Source organism: Prionailurus viverrinus, chromosome A2 (genome assembly GCF_022837055.1).
Source record: "Prionailurus viverrinus isolate Anna chromosome A2, UM_Priviv_1.0, whole genome shotgun sequence".
NCBI lineage: Eukaryota > Metazoa > Chordata > Mammalia > Carnivora > Felidae > Prionailurus > Prionailurus viverrinus.
Window position 1 is genome coordinate 154187230 of NC_062562.1, and position 20170 is coordinate 154207399.

General features: G+C 41.2%; 1 protein-coding gene across 6 annotated transcripts in view; it reads right to left on the minus strand.

Moving 5' to 3' along the window:
• The window catches only part of ATP6V0A4 (ATPase H+ transporting V0 subunit a4), a 98604-nt gene that overhangs the window by 56326 nt on the left and 22108 nt on the right, over window positions 1-20170 (minus strand). For 4 of the 6 annotated variants that reach the window (XM_047850746.1, XM_047850743.1, XM_047850740.1 and 1 more), the window contains 7 exons: window positions 16755-16888; window positions 15492-15570; window positions 15100-15194; window positions 7807-7932; window positions 7267-7361; window positions 5813-5939; window positions 505-587 (listed from right to left, as the gene is read on the minus strand). In XM_047850746.1, the coding sequence (XP_047706702.1) occupies window positions 505-587; window positions 5813-5939; window positions 7267-7361; window positions 7807-7932; window positions 15100-15194; window positions 15492-15570; window positions 16755-16871 (722 nt within the window). In that variant the 5' untranslated portion in view covers window positions 16872-16888. Of the gene's footprint in view, window positions 1-504; window positions 588-5812; window positions 5940-7266; window positions 7362-7806; window positions 7933-15099; window positions 15195-15491; window positions 15571-16754; window positions 16889-19068; window positions 19208-20170 lie in introns of those variants that run through there. The other 2 variants (XM_047850741.1, XM_047850747.1) reach the window with 2 other exon arrangements.

Consider the following 20170-nt stretch of genomic DNA (forward strand, 5'->3'; position numbering starts at 1 on the left):
AGCCTGGAGCCTGCTTCAGATTCTGTGTCTCCCTGTCTCTCTGACCCTCCCCCTTCATGCTTTGTCTCTGTCTCAAAAATAAATAAACATTAAAAAAATTTTTTTTAATTTGTTTAATGTTTTTTTTTTTTGAGAGAGAGAGAGAGAGAGAGAGAGAGGGAGAGAGAGAGACAGAATGCGAGTGGAGGAGCGGCAGATAGAAAGGGAGACCAGAATCCAAAGCAGGCTTCAGGCTCTGAGCTGTCAGCACAGAGACCGACGCAGGGCTCGAACTCACCACAAGATCATGACCTGAGCTGAAGTCAGATGCTTAAATGACTGAGCTACCCAGGTGCCCCATAAAAATCAGTCTCATGTTTCACATTATCTGGTCAAACGTCAGAAAGTTGTTCTAAAATCCTAAGGGATCTCAAAGAAGGCCCAGTCAAGAGTACTCTGTCTCCCATCCCTCTTCACCTAATCATGACCCAATCCCTGATGAAAGAGCCATGAACAGTCTCTTACCCGTCACAGATCTTCTTGATTTTCTGTCTGAGTTGCTCTCCTTGATAAAATATGATGAAAATATTCTTCTTAATTTCTTCTTTCTGGAAAATCAAAAATTATATTTATATATATAATGTTTTCTTTGTGGTTATAATGTAACAGAAATGTAAAATCTTGTTTTCATATTTTAAAAAAATTATAAATTTGGGGCACCTGGGCGGTTCAGTCGGCTAAGCATCCAAATGAAAGAAAGAAAGAAAGAAAGAAAGAAAGAAAGAAAGAAAGAAAAGAAAGAAGGAAAGAAATAAAGAAATAAAGAAAGAAAGAAAGGAAGAAAGAAAGAAAGAAGAAAACTTCACCCTCTCCCAGTTAATCTAATTCGTTATTCCTTATGGTTGAAGGCAAGGCCCCTGAAACAGGTCAAGGCAGCCTTAAAACAACAACCAACAACTGGCTACACTAGCTGGACTACAGCTGGGCCTGTTTTCAGCTCTAACCCTACACTTAAGAGATGGGTTGATAAACAAGAAACAATGCAGAAGACAGGAACCAGGATATTATAAAGCTTAAAATGAAAATAGCTGACCCAGCTCATTAAAGTTAACTCACACACAACTTTTAATGTTTATTTATTTTTGAGAGAGAGACAGAGACAGGGCATGAGTGGGGGAAGGGAGACACAGAATCTGAAACAGGCTCCAGGGTCCAAGCTGTCAGCACAGAACCCAACACGGGGCTCAAACTCGGGAACGGCGAGATCATGACCTAGGCCAAAGTCGAATGCTTAACCAACTGAGCCACCTAGGTGCCCCAACTCATACACAACTTCTATATTTCAGGGGTGAGTGGGTGTTCGATGTTTAACAAAGATAAAGCCATGTCTAATTTTTGACTCACTGTATGCCCATAAGAACACTGATTAAAATGCAAATCGAAAGTTCAAGTTTGACAGTTCACAAGAAAGAAAATATATATTTCACAAACATATATGAAAACGTTCAAGCAAAGAAATGAGCTATTTTGCTCTTATTTAATTCGGGGTGGATGGCGGTAAAGGTAAAGTTATGAAATCCATTGTTGGAAAAGTTATAACCACACACCATTCAGGGCACTGGAATCAGGTATGGCTCCACTGAAAAGTCATTTGTCAGAACCCATCAAGTGTTATGAAAATGCCCATACCCTTTAAACCAGCAATCCTATTTCCTTGAATTTATATCATGGAAATAATTCAAAAGAAAATAATCCACATGCACGAAAGTGTTCATCATACTGTCTATATTCTGGAGAAACACAGGAAATAAAGTCCATAAATAGATAGTTAATGTCACATCAACTCACTGGAAATCCTAGGCATCAATTAAAAAGAAGATAAATTGAATCGTCTCTTTGGCAGCAGGTGAGGGGTATTTAAGATTTGGGGAGCTGCTTGGTTTACGTTATTTCCAAAGGTTCCTTTGTCCAAGAAACACTGGTCCTTTTCTGAATCCTTCAATTCCACTTGTCCCTTAATCCACCAGAACCAGGAATCTGCTCTGAGCTCATCTGATCTGCTCAGTGACCTTCAATGTTAACAGGCTAAGGTCATCCTTTTCCAGATGCTGACTTTATAAATACTGTCTCTACCACCATGACTATTACATGCCAAAACATGGTTGTCAAAGTGATGATTTAAAGTCAATTTTTGAAATAATATCTATAAGGGACACATAGTGATATAGAGGAATTTTGTATTAGCTCAGATCAAGAGAAGGCCAAAAAAATGTTTCCATGTTTATTACTACGACCTGCCTATGGCTTATGAACAAGAGAAAAATAGCACTAGAGAAAAGTAAGCTTTCTTCCTATTTTAAATTTCATTTAACTATGAAATTGTTTTCCATGAAATAAAACCTAAGTTAATTTTTTTCCCCTCTATCCTGGAAAAGATGATGACACTCAGAAATAAGCCCCACTTGGAATTAAAAAGTAAGGCGACTTAGGGGCGCCTGGGTGGCTCAGTTGGTTAAGTACCGGACTTCAACTCAGGTCATGCTCTCACAGTCTATGGGTTCGAGCTCCATGTCTGGCTCTACACTGACAGCTCAGAGCCTGGAGCCTGGTTCAAGTTCCGTGTCTCCCTCTCTCTGCCCCTCCCTTGACCATGCTCTGTCTCTCTCTCTCTCTCTCAAAAATAAACATTAAAACAATTTTTTTTTTAAGTAAGGGAATTTAAATACTAACTGGAAGGGCAGAGGAAGTAAACCCTACGGAATTAATAGCAGGAAGTGCGTGGCACTCAGCGAAGAGCCCTCTCAGCAGCCTTGTTTGAAGCATCCCGTCCACTGACTACCAATATCAGTATGCTTGTTAAAAATGCAGAATCTGGGGGCACCTGGGTGGCTCAGTCAGTTAAGCATCTGACTCTTGATCTTGGCTCAGGTCATGATCTCACAATTCATGGCTCCTCAGTGACAGTGCGGAGCCTGCTTCGGATTCTCTCCCTCCTTCTCTCTCTCTGCCCCTCCTCTGCTTGCACCTCGCCCTCAAAATAAATAAATAAACTTTAAAAATAAAATAAAATAAACCCTCTAAAAAAAAAACAGGGCAGAATCTGAGGCCCCACCCCCACCCCACTGTATCAGAATCTGCATTTAACTAGGTACCAGGGTCACTCATGTGCCTGTGCACACTGAAGCTTGGATTGCAGTGACTGAACTCAGTTCTTAGCTAAACTTCCAGGAACTGGTAGAGCTGTGTCTTGGAGGTGTTACCAACAATCAGACCCTGAACTGATCTTTTGTAGGTTTTTTTTGTTTAGAAAAGGGGGCAGATACTGGCACAAAAACAGACACTCAGACCAATGGAAAAGAATAGAGAACCCAGAAATGGACCCACAAACGTATGGCCAACTAATCTTTGACAAAGCAGGAAAGAATATCCAATGGAATAAAGAGTCTCTTCAGCAAGTGGTGCTGGGAAAACTGGACAGCAACATGCAGAAGAATGAACCTGGACCACTTTCTTACACCACACACAAAAATAAACTCAAAATGGATGAAAGACCTCAATGTAAGACAGGAAGCCATCAAAATCCTAGAGGAGGAAGCAGGCAACAACCTCTTTGACCTTGGCCACAGCAACTTCTTACTCAACAGGCCTCCAGAGGCAAGGAAAACAAAAGCAGAAATGAACTACTGGGGCCTCATCAGAATAGAAAGCTTCTGCACAGTGAAGGAAACAATCAGCAAAACTAAAAGGCAACCAACAGACTAGGAGAAGATATTTGCAAACAACATATCAGATGAAGGGTTAGTATCCAAAATCTATAAAGAATTTATCAAACTCAACACCTAAAAAACAAATAATCCAGTGAAGAAATGGACAAAAGACACGAATAGACACTTCTCCAAAGACGACATCCAGATGGCCAACCAACACATGAAAAAATGCTCAACATCACTCATCATCAGGGAGATACAAATCAAAGCCACAATGAGATATCACCTCACACCTGTCAGAATGGCTAACATTAACAACTCAGGCAACAACAGATGTTGGCAAGGACGCGGAGAAAGAGGATCTCTTTTGCATTGTTGGTGGGAATGCGAGCTGGTGCAGCCACTCTGGAAAACAGAATGGAGGTTCCTCAAAAAATTTAAAATAGAACTACCCTATGACCTAGTAATTGCACTACTAGGCATTTATCCACAGGATACAGGTGTGCTGTTTCGAAGGGACACATGCACCCCCATGTTTATAGAAGCACTATCAACAATAGCCAAAGTATGGAAAGAGCCCAAATGTCCATCAACAGATGGATGGATAAAGAAGATGTGGTATAGGGGCGCCTGGGTGGCGCAGTCGGTTAAGCATCCGACTTCAGCCAGGTCACGATCTCACGGTCCGTGAGATCAAGCCCCGCGTTGGGCTCTGGGCTGATGGCTCAGAGCCTGGAGCCTGTTTCCGATTCTGTGTCTCCCTCTCTCTCTGCCCCTCCCCTGTTCACGCTCTGTCTCTCTCTGTCCCAAAAATAAATAAATGTTGAAAAAAAATTTTAAAAAAAAGATGTGGTATATACATATACAAATGGAGTATTACTTGGCAATCAAAAAGAATGAAATCTTGCCATTTGCAACCACAAGGATGGAACTGGAGGGTATTATGCTAAGTGAAAGTAGTCAGTCAGAGAAAGACAAATATCATATGACTTCACTCATATGAGGGCTTCATGGGACAAAACAGATGAACATAAGGGAAGAGAAGCAAAAATAATATAAAAACAGGGAGGAGAACAAAACACAAGAGACTCTTAAATTTAGAGAACAAACAGAGGGTTGCTGGAGGGGTTGTGGGAGGGAGGATGCACTAAATGGGTTAAGGGGCATTAAGGAATCTACTCCTGAAATCATTGTTGCACTATATGCTAACTAACTTGGATGTAAACTAAAAAATAAATATAAAAAAGAAAGATATGTTAAAAAAAATAAGTATACGTTAAAAATTTTTAAAAATAGAGGTGCCTCAGCTGGTTAAGCATCTGACTTCAGCTCAGGTCATGATCTCACAGTTTGTGAGTTCAAGCCCCGTGTCAGGCTCTGTGCTGACAGCTCGGAGCCTGGAGCCTGCTTGGGATTCTGTCTCTCTCTCTCTCTCTGCCCCTCCCCTGCTCGTGCTCTGTCTCTGTCTCTCAAAAATGAATAAATGTAAAAAATAATCAATTAATTAAAAAAAGTTTTTAATAAAATATACCATGAATATATATACAATAGAATATTACGCGGTGATCAAAAGAACGTAGTAATCTTGCCATTCGCAACAATGTGAATGGAAGTAAATGTATTATGCTAAGCAAAATAAGTCAGAGAAAGACAAATATATGATTTCACTCATATGTGGAATTTAAGAAACAAAACAGATGAACGTAGGGAAAAGGAAGGGAAAATAATATAAAAACAGAGAGGGGAGCAAACCAGAAGAGACTCTGAAATACAGAGAACAAACTGAGGGTAGCCAGAGGGGACTTGGGCAGGGGATGGGCTAAATGGGTGATGGGCATTAAGGAGGGCACTTGTTGGGATGAGCACTGGGTGTTAACATGTAAGTGATCAGTCGTTAAATTCTACTCCTGAAACCATTACTACACTATATGTTAACTAACTTGGATTTAAATTTTTAAAAATAAAAGAAACGAGGAAAAGGGGGGGGGGGCAGAGAAAAGAAAGGAAGCAGATATTAGCTTCAAAGAACTACAGACTCACTGTTTCAGAGAAGCCCCACCCCCACCGCGCAGGCCCAAGGCCCCAGGAAGCCGAGGAGAGAGTTCTCTGTATCCCGGGACACCCACCGTGACGGGATCCTCCAGAGTCACGTCCATCTCACTGAACTTCAGGTAGATGTTCCCTCGGCAGACTCTCCACAGCAGCCTCTCAAAGGAAGCCATCCTCTCCCTGTTGATCACACCGGCCGTGAACCTGAGCAGACAGAGGCACTGCTGAAGCACTGACAGCGGGAGGTAGGGAGAAGGCCCCGTAGGACGTGAGGTTATGCCACCAGGAGACAGAGGCCCGCTTCGCCCTGAGCAGGAGGCAACGACTCGGCCCTTTGTGGCAGGCGTAGGGAGGCCACCCTGCATCAGAGCCCCAACCCCACCAAGTCGTGTTTCCTCTCATGTGTTGAGGTTTCCCTACTCACCCCGATACTACGTATTCACTTATTTGCGGTTAGAAATACAGTAGACCATTTGTTATGGCATCAGAACTAAAGAAAGGAACCATCCCAACTGCTCAACAATGGGCTCTGGGTATTTTTACAAATAATGTACTAAGAATGAAATATACAGGGCGCCTGGGTGGCTCAGTGAGTTAAGCCTCTGACTCTTGATTTCTGCTCAGGTCCTGCCCCTCCGGTGGTGAGACAGAGCCCCAGATCAGGCTCCGTGCTGAATGTGGTGCTTGCTTAGGATGCACTCGCTCATGCGCTCTTTCTCTCTCTCTCTCCCCCTCTCCCTCTCTCTCTCTGCCCTCCTCCCCTACCCGTTCTCTCTCTCCTCTCTCTCTCTAAATAAATAAACTTTAATTTAAAAAATAGAAGTGTAACATACATACTAATTTCCATTCATCTCTACTTTTAAAACCATCCAGGTGTCTAGATAATTTCTGACAGAAACTTTATACTACTTCAAAATGGTTACTTTCGGCGATCTATTAGTTTAAACCTACGCTGATCCCATATTACCTTCTGATCAAATATTTTCTATACGGATTCATCAATTTGACTTGGACACTGAATGAAATCCCTCCATTTTGAATCACCACACATTTTGGTGGGTATCATCATATCACATTACTGCTCCTTATGGATGAGCTGCTCACATAATTACCTCATTTCTAATTGCACTTCAAATGGCAAACTCCAAATCTATTTTATTATCAAAGCAGTATTCCAAAGATAAGGAAGCAGGGAACAGTTGCGAAAACCCATCTAAACAATTCTTGCCATAGTCTTGCCCTTGCGTGTGGCGACAACACAAACATTGTACTCTTCAGGCTCCAGCATGTTAGTTTCACCACTAACACGAAGTTATCACTCCACCAATCTGAAAAGGTTACTCTGGGGTTTATTACTGTGTGGAGGCCTTATATTTATTGAAATAGTCATCATTCCAGGGGCTAGTTCATTCATTCATTCATTCATTCATTCACTCACTCAAACACTCGGGGAAATCCAACACCAACCAGGCACTGAGCTGTGGACCAGAAACCCCTCTACATGTAACTTTCAGAGCAGAGAGACACTAACCCCAGCTTTCCAGTCACATATGCAGGTGTGGCTCTCAATTCCAGGAGGCCAGAGGTATCCTCCGTAAAGAAATCATCAGCTAGGCTGGTTTCGGTCTGAAAGTCAAAGAACCATTTATTTTCTTTTACATGCATTTGGACTACCTTAAAATCTCCCCGCGTCTCAAGGGTTTGTCCATGTTTCATGAAACTTTAATTTTCCACAAAGAGTTAGTAGAATTCAAAAAGTGGAGTACTCCTTGCCAGATCAAAACCTTCCCCAGTCTTTTACTACCTAAAGCCCAAACCTGTCCAATCTCATGCTTTGTTCTTTGTTCTTGGTGTTTAGGGCACTTACTTTTTAATGAGCGCCATAACATTTCTGCCTTTAGTTCACAATGGCAACATGTTTCACCCAGAATACCCTCCCCCTCACTAATGACCTAGCCATGGGACAGAAACACAGTGATTTATGCATATTCCAAAACCAGTCAGCTTTCAAAATGGAAACTTGAGGCCCTGGGGGAAAGGTCCCTTTAATAAATAATCCCCAGATAACAACCTCGAAGAAGTCCTGGGTTTTCTTCAGGAGATGTTTGAGTTCGGTCAGTTCTAGGAAGCTTTTCTTTAAAGCCTGCTGGTTCTGGTTGGCTTCCTGTAATTCTCCTTCCAGTTTTTCTAGAAGAGTCTATGCAGAATGGAAAAAGAAGGTAAAGCAGGCACAAAGTCCTATGACATTTGCCCTATCTTTACCACTACAAATAACTAAATATCAAAAAGAATTCAGTGCATTATAAGGTAGCCTGGAGTTAAGTGGCCCATTCAGTGCAACACAGTATGACCGCAGAGCTACAAGCTAGATCCGTTTTCACAAAATGGGGAGGATTAGAAAACACTTTGGGGGGATGGAAATTAGCTTCCTGAGGAAGGCAAGGCATTTCAGCAAAGTACGTGTCTCTCCCCCATTTCAAACACTTAAAAGGGAAGCTAAAGTGAATTTACATGTTGAGAATTCCTTCCACCTCAAATACACTGTAGTGATAAAATACAAAAAGAGAAATCACTAGTTCTGGGTTGGAGTCTGGAGAACCAAGTACGAGCAAGAGAAAAAGGCTACATAGAGAAACAGGAGCACAATAGGCAAGAAGGCGAAATCAAAAAATAACACACAATCTTCCTTCCAAAATGAGCGTACAAAATGAGTAAGTCTCAAGAAGAAATCTTACGGTAAGAAAAATCACCAACAAAATCAACAGTCAGAACACAAACTCACACTGAGTGCAATTATTTTTATGGAATAGTCTGAAAAAGAGTTTAAGGTGTTTTTTTTTTAGAATGCTCAAAGAGCACCACGTACACACACACACACACACACACACACACACACACACCCCTACACACACACACACACACACACACACACACCACTAAATTATTAAACATGTCCTAAAATGAAAAAACAGGTAAATATAAAAGGGGAACCATTGGACATGTGGGGCGCCTGGGTGGTTGAGTCAGTTAAATATCCAACTCTTGATTTCGGTTCAGGTCATGATTTCACAGTTCATGGGTTCAAGCCCTGAGTCGGGCTCTGTTCTGACAGGTCCGCACTGTCAGTGGGGGAGAGATTCTCTCTCTCCCACTCTCTCTGCCCCTCCCCAGCTTGTGCTCACTCTCTCTCTCTCAAAATAAATAAACTTTAAAAACAAGAAATCTTGGAAATGTAAAATGTAGGTATTGAAATTCAAAATGTAATAGGTGAGGATCTCTCTGTTGGGCACAATTTGTGAATGCACTACTGAGATCTGGCAAATAATTAAAAAATTTGAAAGCTCAGGGTGCCTGGTTGACTCAGCTGGTTAAGGGCCCAACTTGATTTCAGCCCAGGTCATGATCCCAGAGTGGTAGGATCGAGCTCCACATCAGGCTCTGCACTGACCATGGAGCCTGCTTAAGATTCTCTGTCTCTCTCTCTGTCTCTCTCTCTCCCTCTGCCCTTCTCCCTGACTCTCTAAAAAAAAAAAAAAAAAAAAAAAAAAAAATACACACACACACACACGAAAGCTCATTTCTCACTTATTCAAATGTCCAACAACAATAGAATGGATAAAGTGTGGTACATTCAATACAAGAAACACTACCCAGCAGTGAAAATGAATTAATTTCAGAAACATGAAACAATATGGTGTCTTAAAAATAAAACGATGTAAGAAAACAGAAAGTTGCAAAAGAATAAACATGATTTCATTTACATAAAACTAAAATGTGCAAAGCTAAATCATATGCTATTTAGAAGACTAAATATGCGATAAAACTCTACAGAAACAAAGAAAAGAAAAATACAAAATTCAGGACAGTGATTGTCTCCAAGGGCGGAGGAGTGCAGAGGGGAGTGGGGAGGAGAGTGGAGGGGAGGGGGGGAGGGGAGGGCACACAGAGGGCTTTAACACCATCACTGTGGTCACCTTTATCTCATTTGGAGTGATGGCACTCAGTGTTTACTGTATCATTATTCTTTATACCTTACACACAGTTTCTAAAAATTCTACTGTATCAATTCAACATTTAACAAAAACAATGGTCAGTGAATCAGCAACCATAATAGATGAAAGTGGATTAAGGTCACCTCTTAAAAGACGGAGACGATCAGGCTAGATATTTTTTTAATCTACCTAAGGGACACTTTTACCAAAGAGATTAGAAAATAAACAATAAAACAAAAATATTCCTGCAAATGTTAGTTCCCCTCCCTCCCCAAAAAAGCATATTAATATCAGAAAAAATTTGAATTTTTAGTATTTTTTATGATGGAAAATTTCATACACATTGCAGAGAGAACTCCACCATGGGCCCCACATGCACATCACCCAGTGATAATCACTACCCTAAATTTTGAACACTAACTATAGTGGCAGAAAGTTGGGGGAGAAAACGAAGTTTTTTCTTAACCGCTTCTTAACCATTTGCTCTATACGCTCAATGATTCTATTAAAAATAGTGCTGGGGCCTGCTAGGAATTTACCCAAGGGATACAGGAGTACTGATGCATAGGGGCACTTGTACCCCAATGTTTATAGCAGCACTCTCAACAAGAGCCAAATTATGGAAAGAGCCTAAATGTCCATCAACTGATGAATGGATAAAGAAATTGTGGTTTATATACACAATGGAATACTACGTGGCAATGAGAAAGAATGAAATATGGCCCTTTGTAGCAACATGGATGGAACTGGAGAGTGTGATGCTAAGTGAAATAAGCCATACAGAGAAAGATAGATACCATATGTTTTCACTCTTATGTGGAGCCGAGAAACTTAACAGAAACCCATGGGGGAGGGGAAGGGAAAAAAAATGAGGTTAGAGTGGGAGAGAGCCAAAGCATAAGAGACTCTTAAAAACTGAGAACAAACTGAGGGTTGATGGGGGGGCAGGGAGGGAAGGGTAGGTGATGGGCATTGAGGAGGGCACCTTTTGGGATGAGCACTGGGTGTTGTATGGAAACCAATTTGACAATAAATTTCATATATTAAAAAAAAAAAAAATAGTGCTGGGGCACCTGGGTGGCTCAGTCACTTGGGCATCCAACTTCGGCTCGGATCATGATCTCATGGTTCATGAGTTCGAGCCCTGTATCAGGCTCTGTGCTCACAGCTCGGAGCCTGGAGCCTGCTTCAGATTCTGTGTCTTCCTCTCTAACTCTCCCCACTCACACTCCCTCTCTCTCTCTCTCTCTCTCTCTCTCAACAAGTAATAAACATTTAAAAAAAAAACCCTTTTTTTAAAAATAATTCTGCCTTTAAAAATATTTTGGACAACAGCCCATTATTTAAAACATAGTTTACAAAGTGATAGTTAAACGCAAAAAGTAGAAAATTATAATGTAGACAATGGACATGGGGTTACATAAAAATATAGCTGATAAGGATAAAACCTAAAAACTGAGAAGTTATGGCAGTTTCTGCTGAGATGGTGGATTTGTGGGTAGTTTTTTTTTCTGAATTAATATTTCCTCCAGGATTGTTATGAAAGCCTCTTTAGAAAATTTGCAAGTCAAGGGCCCAAAGCCACTTGTGTACTCTTGCACAATCTTGAAGGATTCCCTTTCATAGGAATGCTGGAGGAACACTCAACTAACTGCCAGACCGTTGAATCAGTCTGTTCCCTTGGTCAATGTTAGACAAATATTGCTACGTATAAGCTCATGCCATTCTAATTTCATCTTTACAACAAATAATACCCAGGAGGAAAATACTGAGGAAGGGCTGTTGGTACACATTGGACTGTAATCTAACTGGTTACCAGTATAAATGTATGAAAGTGTAGAGTTTCAAAACCAACCAGTGGGCCAATGCCTACCTCCTTTGGAGGCAATGATTTTTGTTTTTTTTTAAGTACTATCTGAAACGTATAACCAACTCAATATCTTCCAAAATATCCAGGTTTTAGTATGGCCAGGTCCAAAATATTCTCCAGGGGAGTTGCCAGTCTCGTATCTCTGTTAGAGTATCTTTATTTATACTACTAAAGGCTTCAAAAATTTCAAGAATTTTACATTATCTTTAAAGAAAACAAACAAACAAACCCAGCCAGAGATAAGGCTCAGCTCAGTGAAGCTCCCCTACCTTCCTGCCTCCTTTAATGGGCCCTTCCTTTTCTTAGCATAAAATATCCAATTTTTTTAATCAAGATCTACAGGGCCTTCCAGGATCTGGCTCTGCCTACCTTTTGACATTCTTTCTCACTGCCTCACCCCTCCCTCCTTTCACCACCATCTGCTCTAGAAGCTCCTAATGGACACGGCCATGTTTTGTTTCTCTCTAAGCTACCTTGTGCATGGTGGGCACTCAAAGTTTTATAAAAGGAAGGAGAGAGGGAAAGAAAGGGGTAGTCCCCTCAGTTATAATGTCCTTGGCTAAAGAAAACAGCTGGCTGAGGCACAGCTGATCTCAGAAGCCAGTCGAGGAGAGGCCTCAGTCTAGAGTAGATACAAAGCATGAGTCATTTCCCATCAGAAAGATGATTAGTTAACAACACATTGGATCCAGCAATTTCACTTCTGGGTATTTATCCAAAGGAAACAAAATCACTGTCTCGAAAAGATGCCTGCAGTCCCGTGTTCATTGCAGCATCATTTACAAGAGTGAAGACAACCTAACTGTTCATCAACAGATGAATGTATAAAGATGGGGTATATGTGCACAGGGAAATATTACTCAGCCATAATAAGAAGGAAATCCTGCCATAACAATGGCATGGATGGACCTTGAGCGTATACTAAGTAAGATAAATCAGGCAGAGAAAGACAAATACTTTATGATCTCACTTAAATAGGGAATCTTAAAAAAAAGAAAGAAAGAAAAGAAAAGAAAAGAAAAAAAACAAAAAGTGGAACTCATAGATACAGAGAACAGATTGGTGGTTACGGGGGCTTCGGGATGTGAAATGGGTGAAGGTGGTCTTCCAGCTATAAGATAAATAAATCCTTAGGCTATAATGTATAGTACAGTGACAATAGTTAAGAAAAGAAGGAAGACAAGACAAGAAAAAGAAGATCCCATCGTGCCAGCAAAAGTCTTGTTCAGTAGCATCATATAGACAAGACTTCACTGCTTCTAAGAACTTTGTGTCCTGGGTGGCTCAGTCAGTTAAGCGTCCGACTTTGGCTCAGGTCATGATCTTGCAGTCGGTGAGTTCAAGCCCCACATCAGGTTCACTGCTTTCAGAGCTGGGCCCACTTCCGATCCTCTGTCCCCCTCTTTCTCCTCCTCCCCTGCTTGCGCTCTCTCAAAAATAAATAAAACATTATATTTGCAACTACCTGGATGGAACTAGAGGGTATTATGCTAACTGAAATTAGTCAGTCAGAGAAAGACAAATATCATATGACTTCACTCATATGACACTTTAAGATACAAAACAGATGAACATAAGGGAAGAGAAGCAAAAATAATATAAAAACAGCGAGGGGAACAAAACATAAGAGACTCTTAAATATAGAGAACAGAGGCTTGCTGGAGGGGTTGTGGGAGGGGGGATGGGCCAAATGGGTTAAGGGGCATTAAGGAATCTACTCCTGAAATCATTATTGCACTACATGCTAACTAACTTGGATGTAAATTAAAAAATAAATAAATTATTTAAAACAAAAAGAAATATAAAGTAAAAAAAAAAAAAAAAGAATCATCAATGGATCATAGAACAGAATATTTCCATAGCCTCCAAGTATCCCCACACAAAATATTTAAGTGAACAATGGGAAAATATTAACTTTACATGAGTGCAATCTGATGAATACAACCTTAACCAAGAGATCACATTTAATGTCACCAATTCTGGGACAAATGGATATCATGTGCCAACTTACATAATGCACTGAGAAGGATGTAGTATCACTGTGTGGTATTCCCGGCAGAAATGCATAAGTTGAATCTAATCATAAGCATAGAAAATCAGGTAAACCCAAGTTGAGGGACACTCTAGTAAATGGTTAAGACTTCTCAAAATTGTTATGGTTGAGTAAGACAGTAAGACTGAGGACTTGTGGCAGAGAGATAAGAATAAAGTGCAATAACAATTAAATACAATGCATGATACTAGACTGGAGAGGAGAATAGACAGACTACAAAATTTGTCACATTTTCTGTAAATGACATTGTTGAGACAGTTGGTCACATTTGAACAAGGTCTGTAAATGAGATATATAATAGTATTGTCTCAATGTTAATGTATTGATTTTGATCACTGTAGTGTGTTTATGCAAAAGGATGTCCTTTTTCTCATGAAAAGTACTCTAAAGTATTTAGGGGTTAAGGACGTATCTACAGCTTACTCTCAAATAGTTTAGAAAAAACTTGTTTGCACATTTATCTGTGTGTAGTGTGTATAAGGAGAAGAAAAAGAAAGAAAAAGAGAGCGAAAGGGAGTGAAAGAGAAAATAAGAGAGAAAAAATATGCGAAATATTAACGGTTAAGGTATTTGAGACAAGTATAAACAGGAGTTTCCTGGCCTATTCTTTCAATTTTTTTATAAATTTGTAATTATTTCAAAATAAAATGTATCTCCCCCACAAAAAGTATATGGGTTCTGAATACCAATGGGATAAGTTCCTGGCTCCTTCATTTATTAACTCTATGATGACAGAAATGTTACTTGACGTCTGATTCAAATATTTGACCTGTAAATAGGGACAATCATTGACCAATTACAATTACATGTAAAACATACAATATGTTTTGAGCAGTATTTTCGACCTAGGGAATACTCGATAAAAATTATATCTCTCAAATAGATAGATAGATAGGTAGATAGATAGATAGATACAACATTAAAAGAGAGAGAGAGAGAATTTATGTCCATCAATGAAACCACTTCTCAAAGTGGGGTGAGCTCCCTTCGGGCTGCAGTAGGAGAAAAAAAGAGCTCTCCCCATGATCAGAAGAGACTCTAAAAATTGTACAGTGGGGGTGGGGTGCCTGGGTGGCTCAGTGGGTTAAGCTTCCAACTCTTGGTTTCAGCTCAGGGCATGATCTCATGGTTGGCAGGATTGAGCCCCATCTCGGGCTCTGCACTGACAGCATGCAGCCTGCTTGGCATTCTGTCTCTCCCTCTCCTCTGTCCCTCCCCAACTCACATGCACACACCCACTCTCTCTCTCAAAGTAAATAAACATTTTAAATGAAAATAAAAATTTTACAGTGGGATTTTCCTGGGGGATTAATACTGAAAAGTGGACAGTCACATAAATCTGCCCCTACACCTTCTGCAACTGGGTAAAGATCCGTGAGTGGTTTTTTTTTTGAGCTCCTCAGGCGACAGGCTTCGTGACTGTCTTTAGCAAAGTAGAAAAGAACCTACCTCCAGGGTAATCATTTCCCGTGGGAGAGGGGTTGGTGGGGCTTTCTCTGGCAATTGAACTGCGATCTCATTTTGCATCTCATCTTCCAGAAAACCTGTGGGATGAAACCCCACGAGAGAGCCCAAGGTGATTGTGTTTTCTCACCTAAGAAGTGGGCCCAAGCAGACAGGTACCTTTCAGCCAGCCCAGCTACCTGAGTTCCCCGCCACCCCCGCCCCCACCCCCCCAGGACTGCCATGACACCAGCAACCCAACCCTAATTTCCCCACTCTGTCTCTAGAATCACCTCAAAAAGTATACAAACAGGTACATGTTTGTTATAATCTAGTTCTGCAAACCATTTACCTCCCAACCAGGTGACACTTAGACAGTAAACAGAAAACTGGCTTACGGAGAATTCTCTCCAGCGACTCACACCTTCTGACTTCATTCACAAATTTTCTTTGGAAGCTGTTCACATTCACATTTAACTAGAGTGGGGGGAAACCAGAAGCCACACATTAGTAGCAACAGATGCCAATGTATTCCCTTTGGTTATTATTATTATTAATTCTGGGGAATTATTATTATTATTATTATTATTATTATTATTATTATTAATGCTGGGGAAGGTTGCTGGAACCATCTTCGGAATAGATACTTCCATGCATGAGACAGGTAAGTTACAGGCAAAACACACCTTGATGTTCTTATACACAATCTCCCAAATGCCTCAGCTCTGGTCTTCCTACACTTAGAAAGTCCTCCCACAGTTAAGGTTTCCTTGCTTTTAGTTGGATTTACATCCAAATGAGCCTTGAAATCCTCAGTGGAGTCATGAATATGACAGGATCTTGAAATTGCATAGCTCCATGCAATGTTATCACAATCATCAACAAAAATTCAGTGTCCTAGTGATGGTGACCCTCAGCTCAGCCCAATAAATGTTATTAAGGAACTGCCTCACATCAGGTCCTGTACTAGAAACTAAGAACACACAGAACAAGACAAGATCCTTCCTGCAGGAGCTTAGTTTTGATTGTGATCTTGGTGAGGAAGTAAAGGAGTAAAGAACGTTGTTCAAAAAAGCTTGGTAAGGATCCAAACCACCTCTGAGAAATGATACCCCAACATCACACTCAAGACTGTCTAGCCCTAGAATGTCATTCTAGGGAGACTGTGCACTTTGTCCTCAGACCAGCTAGTTAGGAACAATCGGTTTCTGTCTTCGGAACAAGGTTTGGTAGTCCACATGCCCATTGGAGACCTCCAATTCTTTGAAGGTACTATGTAGGAAATAAAGTATAATGCCATCTAACATGTAGTGACTGCATTAGAGCCTCAAAACATTCCTATAGAAGAGATACATCTAGAGGAAAGGAGAACATGTTTGCAAGTCACTTCTCAACATTATCACAAACCTTAGCCAGAACAACTAGAACCACGTGGAACTCCGTCTATCCCAGCTCTGGGCTCTACTCCCTGAACTTAGTTCAAAGTCACTTCTCAACATTATCACAAACCTTAGCCAGAACAACTAGAACCACGTGGAACTCCGTCTATCCCAGCTCTGGGCTCTACTCCCTGAACTTAGTTCACTACCAAGAAGTTGGTGTGAAAGAGATGTCTACACCCACCCCACCTTCCTCTGGTCTCCCAAGAATGTGGCACCTACATCTTTGAACTGAACCAGTCCAAGCTCCCCGAGCTCAGCCACACAGCAATATGCAGCCTCCACCTGGAGAAACAGCTGGGACAAACACATCTCCTCACTGCGAAACACGGACGCCATCTTGACACAGCCTTCGTCTGCAGGAGACAAAGACATCGGAGGGAATAAGAGTATAGAAGCTTTAGGATGAAAACTGGCTTTAGTTGCATTATATTAATATCCAACAGGGGAAAAAAATCCAACAGGCATGACTCTTAATTCTAAAAATATAAACAAAAACAAGATAGCACTTTTCACCACCTATCGGACTGGCAAGAGATTAAAAAATATGAGTAAAGACCCATGTTGTGGACGGTATGAGAGAGCAGGCATCTTCATACACTGTACTTTAGTCTTGGAAGTGTACATTTGGACAGTTTTTTTCAGAGAGCAATTTGTCAGTGCCTATCAAATTTTATAGCACTCATATCCATGACCCAGGATTTCCACTGCTATTCATCTGGACAAACTTGGAGATGTATGGGAAAATGTATGCACAACGATGTTCCTGATAACATTGTATATCATAATTATAATAAATGGATCTAACCCAGATATCCATCAACAGGACAGTGATTAAGCTGACTCACAGAACCCTGTGCAGTCAGCCAGAATGAAATAAATCTGTATGTATGTCCTCTGTATGGAAAAAGGGTATTCATGTAGAACCCACTCCCACCAAAGGCCCTCTGGACTGATCTACCACTGCCAAGCCAAATCAATTTCCCCAAAGACCAACCTTCTGGAATAACTGTCACACCTCCAGAACGGGCCCCTTTTTCTCATTTCATTTTATAATATATACAGTAGCTGCTGTTTGACAGACACTGGGGTTATCCCTTCTCTGCTTTAATTATTCTTTTATCTCTATTTCTCATAGAATCAAGTCTAAAACCCTTGATTTGGCCAACAAAAAGGCTGTATATCTGGCCTTTGCCTTCCCCTCCAGCTTCATGGCCCTTCACACTGCTCTCTGGACACACAATGTCTCCCAGAGCTCCCTCCTACCTCAGGACCTTTGTCCATGCATTCCCCTAGATTTGGAACCTCACTTTCTTCCTCCCCAAGTCCCCCTGGTTTCCATGCACCCAACACAATCCTGTCATTGGAGCCTCAGTGCAAAGATCCTCTTCTACCCTAAGCCCTTTCAGACCACCACCACCACGTGAAACCAGTACTCCCAGAAGATAAATCATCGGCAACTACTTGTCTCACGTTTGTGTTGCCCACTAACCAGTCAATTCCATGAGGTGAGAACTATGTCATGTTTTCCATTCTATCACCAGTATAGCTCAGCCACAAAGCAGGTTCTCAAAAGTTACTGCCCAATTTATTGACTAGAGACCGAACATCATCCCTCCCTCCAGAATGCATCGCCTGATGCTGCATTTTTTGCCTTTTGACACCTAGATGAATCAAAACTTTTCATACTACCCTCTCTGATAAATAAAGGAATGTTTCCGTAGAAGAGAGACACAAGACATCAGCATCAAGCAGACCAAGAACACAGTGTGAAGGGCCTTCTTACCCCGGCTTTGTCCCAGCAGGCTCTAGACAGGGATCCGCAGCAGGGCGGGGGCTGCAGCTCTCTGGTACTCCCTCGGCCCAACCCCCCTAGCAGGGAGCCCCCAGAGGCAGCTGTGTTTGGTCAGGGCCTGTGAGTGGCAGGCCTGGGACCAGGATTCCTCGGGTGGCTTCCCTAAGGCAAAGAGCCCCTCCCGTGCTTCTCCTCCCTAGGTGCCTACAGAGCCCAGAGGCAGCTCTGTTGTATCAACACCTGCCTGGGAGTGAGGAGAACCTGCCTCACCGGCCAGCCCTGCTCAAACCCCCTCCCTCCCCCAGCCACCTGAGCCCAGGGCCACGACCTTGGAGCCCCACCAGGAAGCAGTGACTTTCTCCTGTAAGAAAAGTAACTCACCCCTCGGTGAGCAGTTTTGGGAAAGGTTTCTAGAGGACTTAGAAGGGCCCTAGAGACAACCTTCCAGTGCATCTACTAAGCACATCAAACACTCCTTCTTGTCACTGTAAAATGAAATCGTTTGGGACATGAAAAACAAATCATGCCCACTATCTTATCAACAACTATCTTCAAAAACACTTCACTTGCAACACAAAACAGACAGATAAACACTCAATAGCTAAGATTCAGCTTCCAGTGTGGCCCACCCAGGTAAAGAGACAGGGCCAGACATGACTATATACCCTTTGACCGAGAATTACTGTCCTGATCAACTTATTTGGTGGAGAGGGGCGAGGAGCAGAGGAGTAAAGCAATTACACCGTGTCTCCTGGTTGGGGGTCCTCTGCAGTGGCCACCTTCATTCACACTAATGAGCTTGGCAAAGCAGCTTTCCTCAAGGGGGGGGGGGGGTGCAGATCCCTTCATGCACCCACCTGGGGTGAGTGGCACATGTACCCTAAAACAAGAAGGGTGTTTTGTTGTTGTTGTTACTTTTTAGAATGGAAAAATTAAAGCAACCGCAAAAGTACAGAGACCAATATAAGGCACCCCCATATTCACACTGCTCAGCGTCAACTGGTGAATTTTGTATCATCAGTTCTTTCACCCACTTCTCCCACCCACCCCAGGCTACGTTGAAGCTAATCCCACACATATTTCTTCTTTCAAAATATTTCAGTATGTATCTCTAAAAGATACATTTTCATATACATATATTATATATTATAATATATATTATATATTATATATTATATTATATATTATATATTATATAATATACATAATACATATGTAACCTAAAAGATACATTTTCATATACATATACTGTATTATATATTATAATACATAATATATTATATAATATATATAATATATAATATATATAATACATATGTAACCTAAAAGATACATTTTCGGGGCACCTGGGTGGCGCAATCGGTTAAGCGTCTGACTTCAGCCAGGTCACCATCTCGCCATCCATGAGTTCGAGCCCCGTGTCAGGCTCTGGGCTGATGGCTCAGAGCCTGGAGCCTGTTTCCGATTCTGTGTCTCCCTCTCTCTCTGCCCCACCCCGTTCATGCTCTGTCTCTCTCTGTTCCCAAAAAAATAAATAAACGTTGAAAAAAAAAATTAAAAAAATAAAAATAAAAAAAATAAAAGATACATTTTCATATACATATATTATAATATATATTATATATTATATAATATATATAATACATATGTAACCTAAAAGATACATATTCATATATATTACATATACAATACACACATATGTAATGCCATGGTCACACTTAAAATTCAACAGTAATTCAACAGTAATCAAATATCCCGTCAATATTCAAATGGCCCAGGTTGTCTGAGGTCTTTTTAGTAAGCGCCTCAGGTGATGCTTGTGCGTCATCAAATTAGAACTATT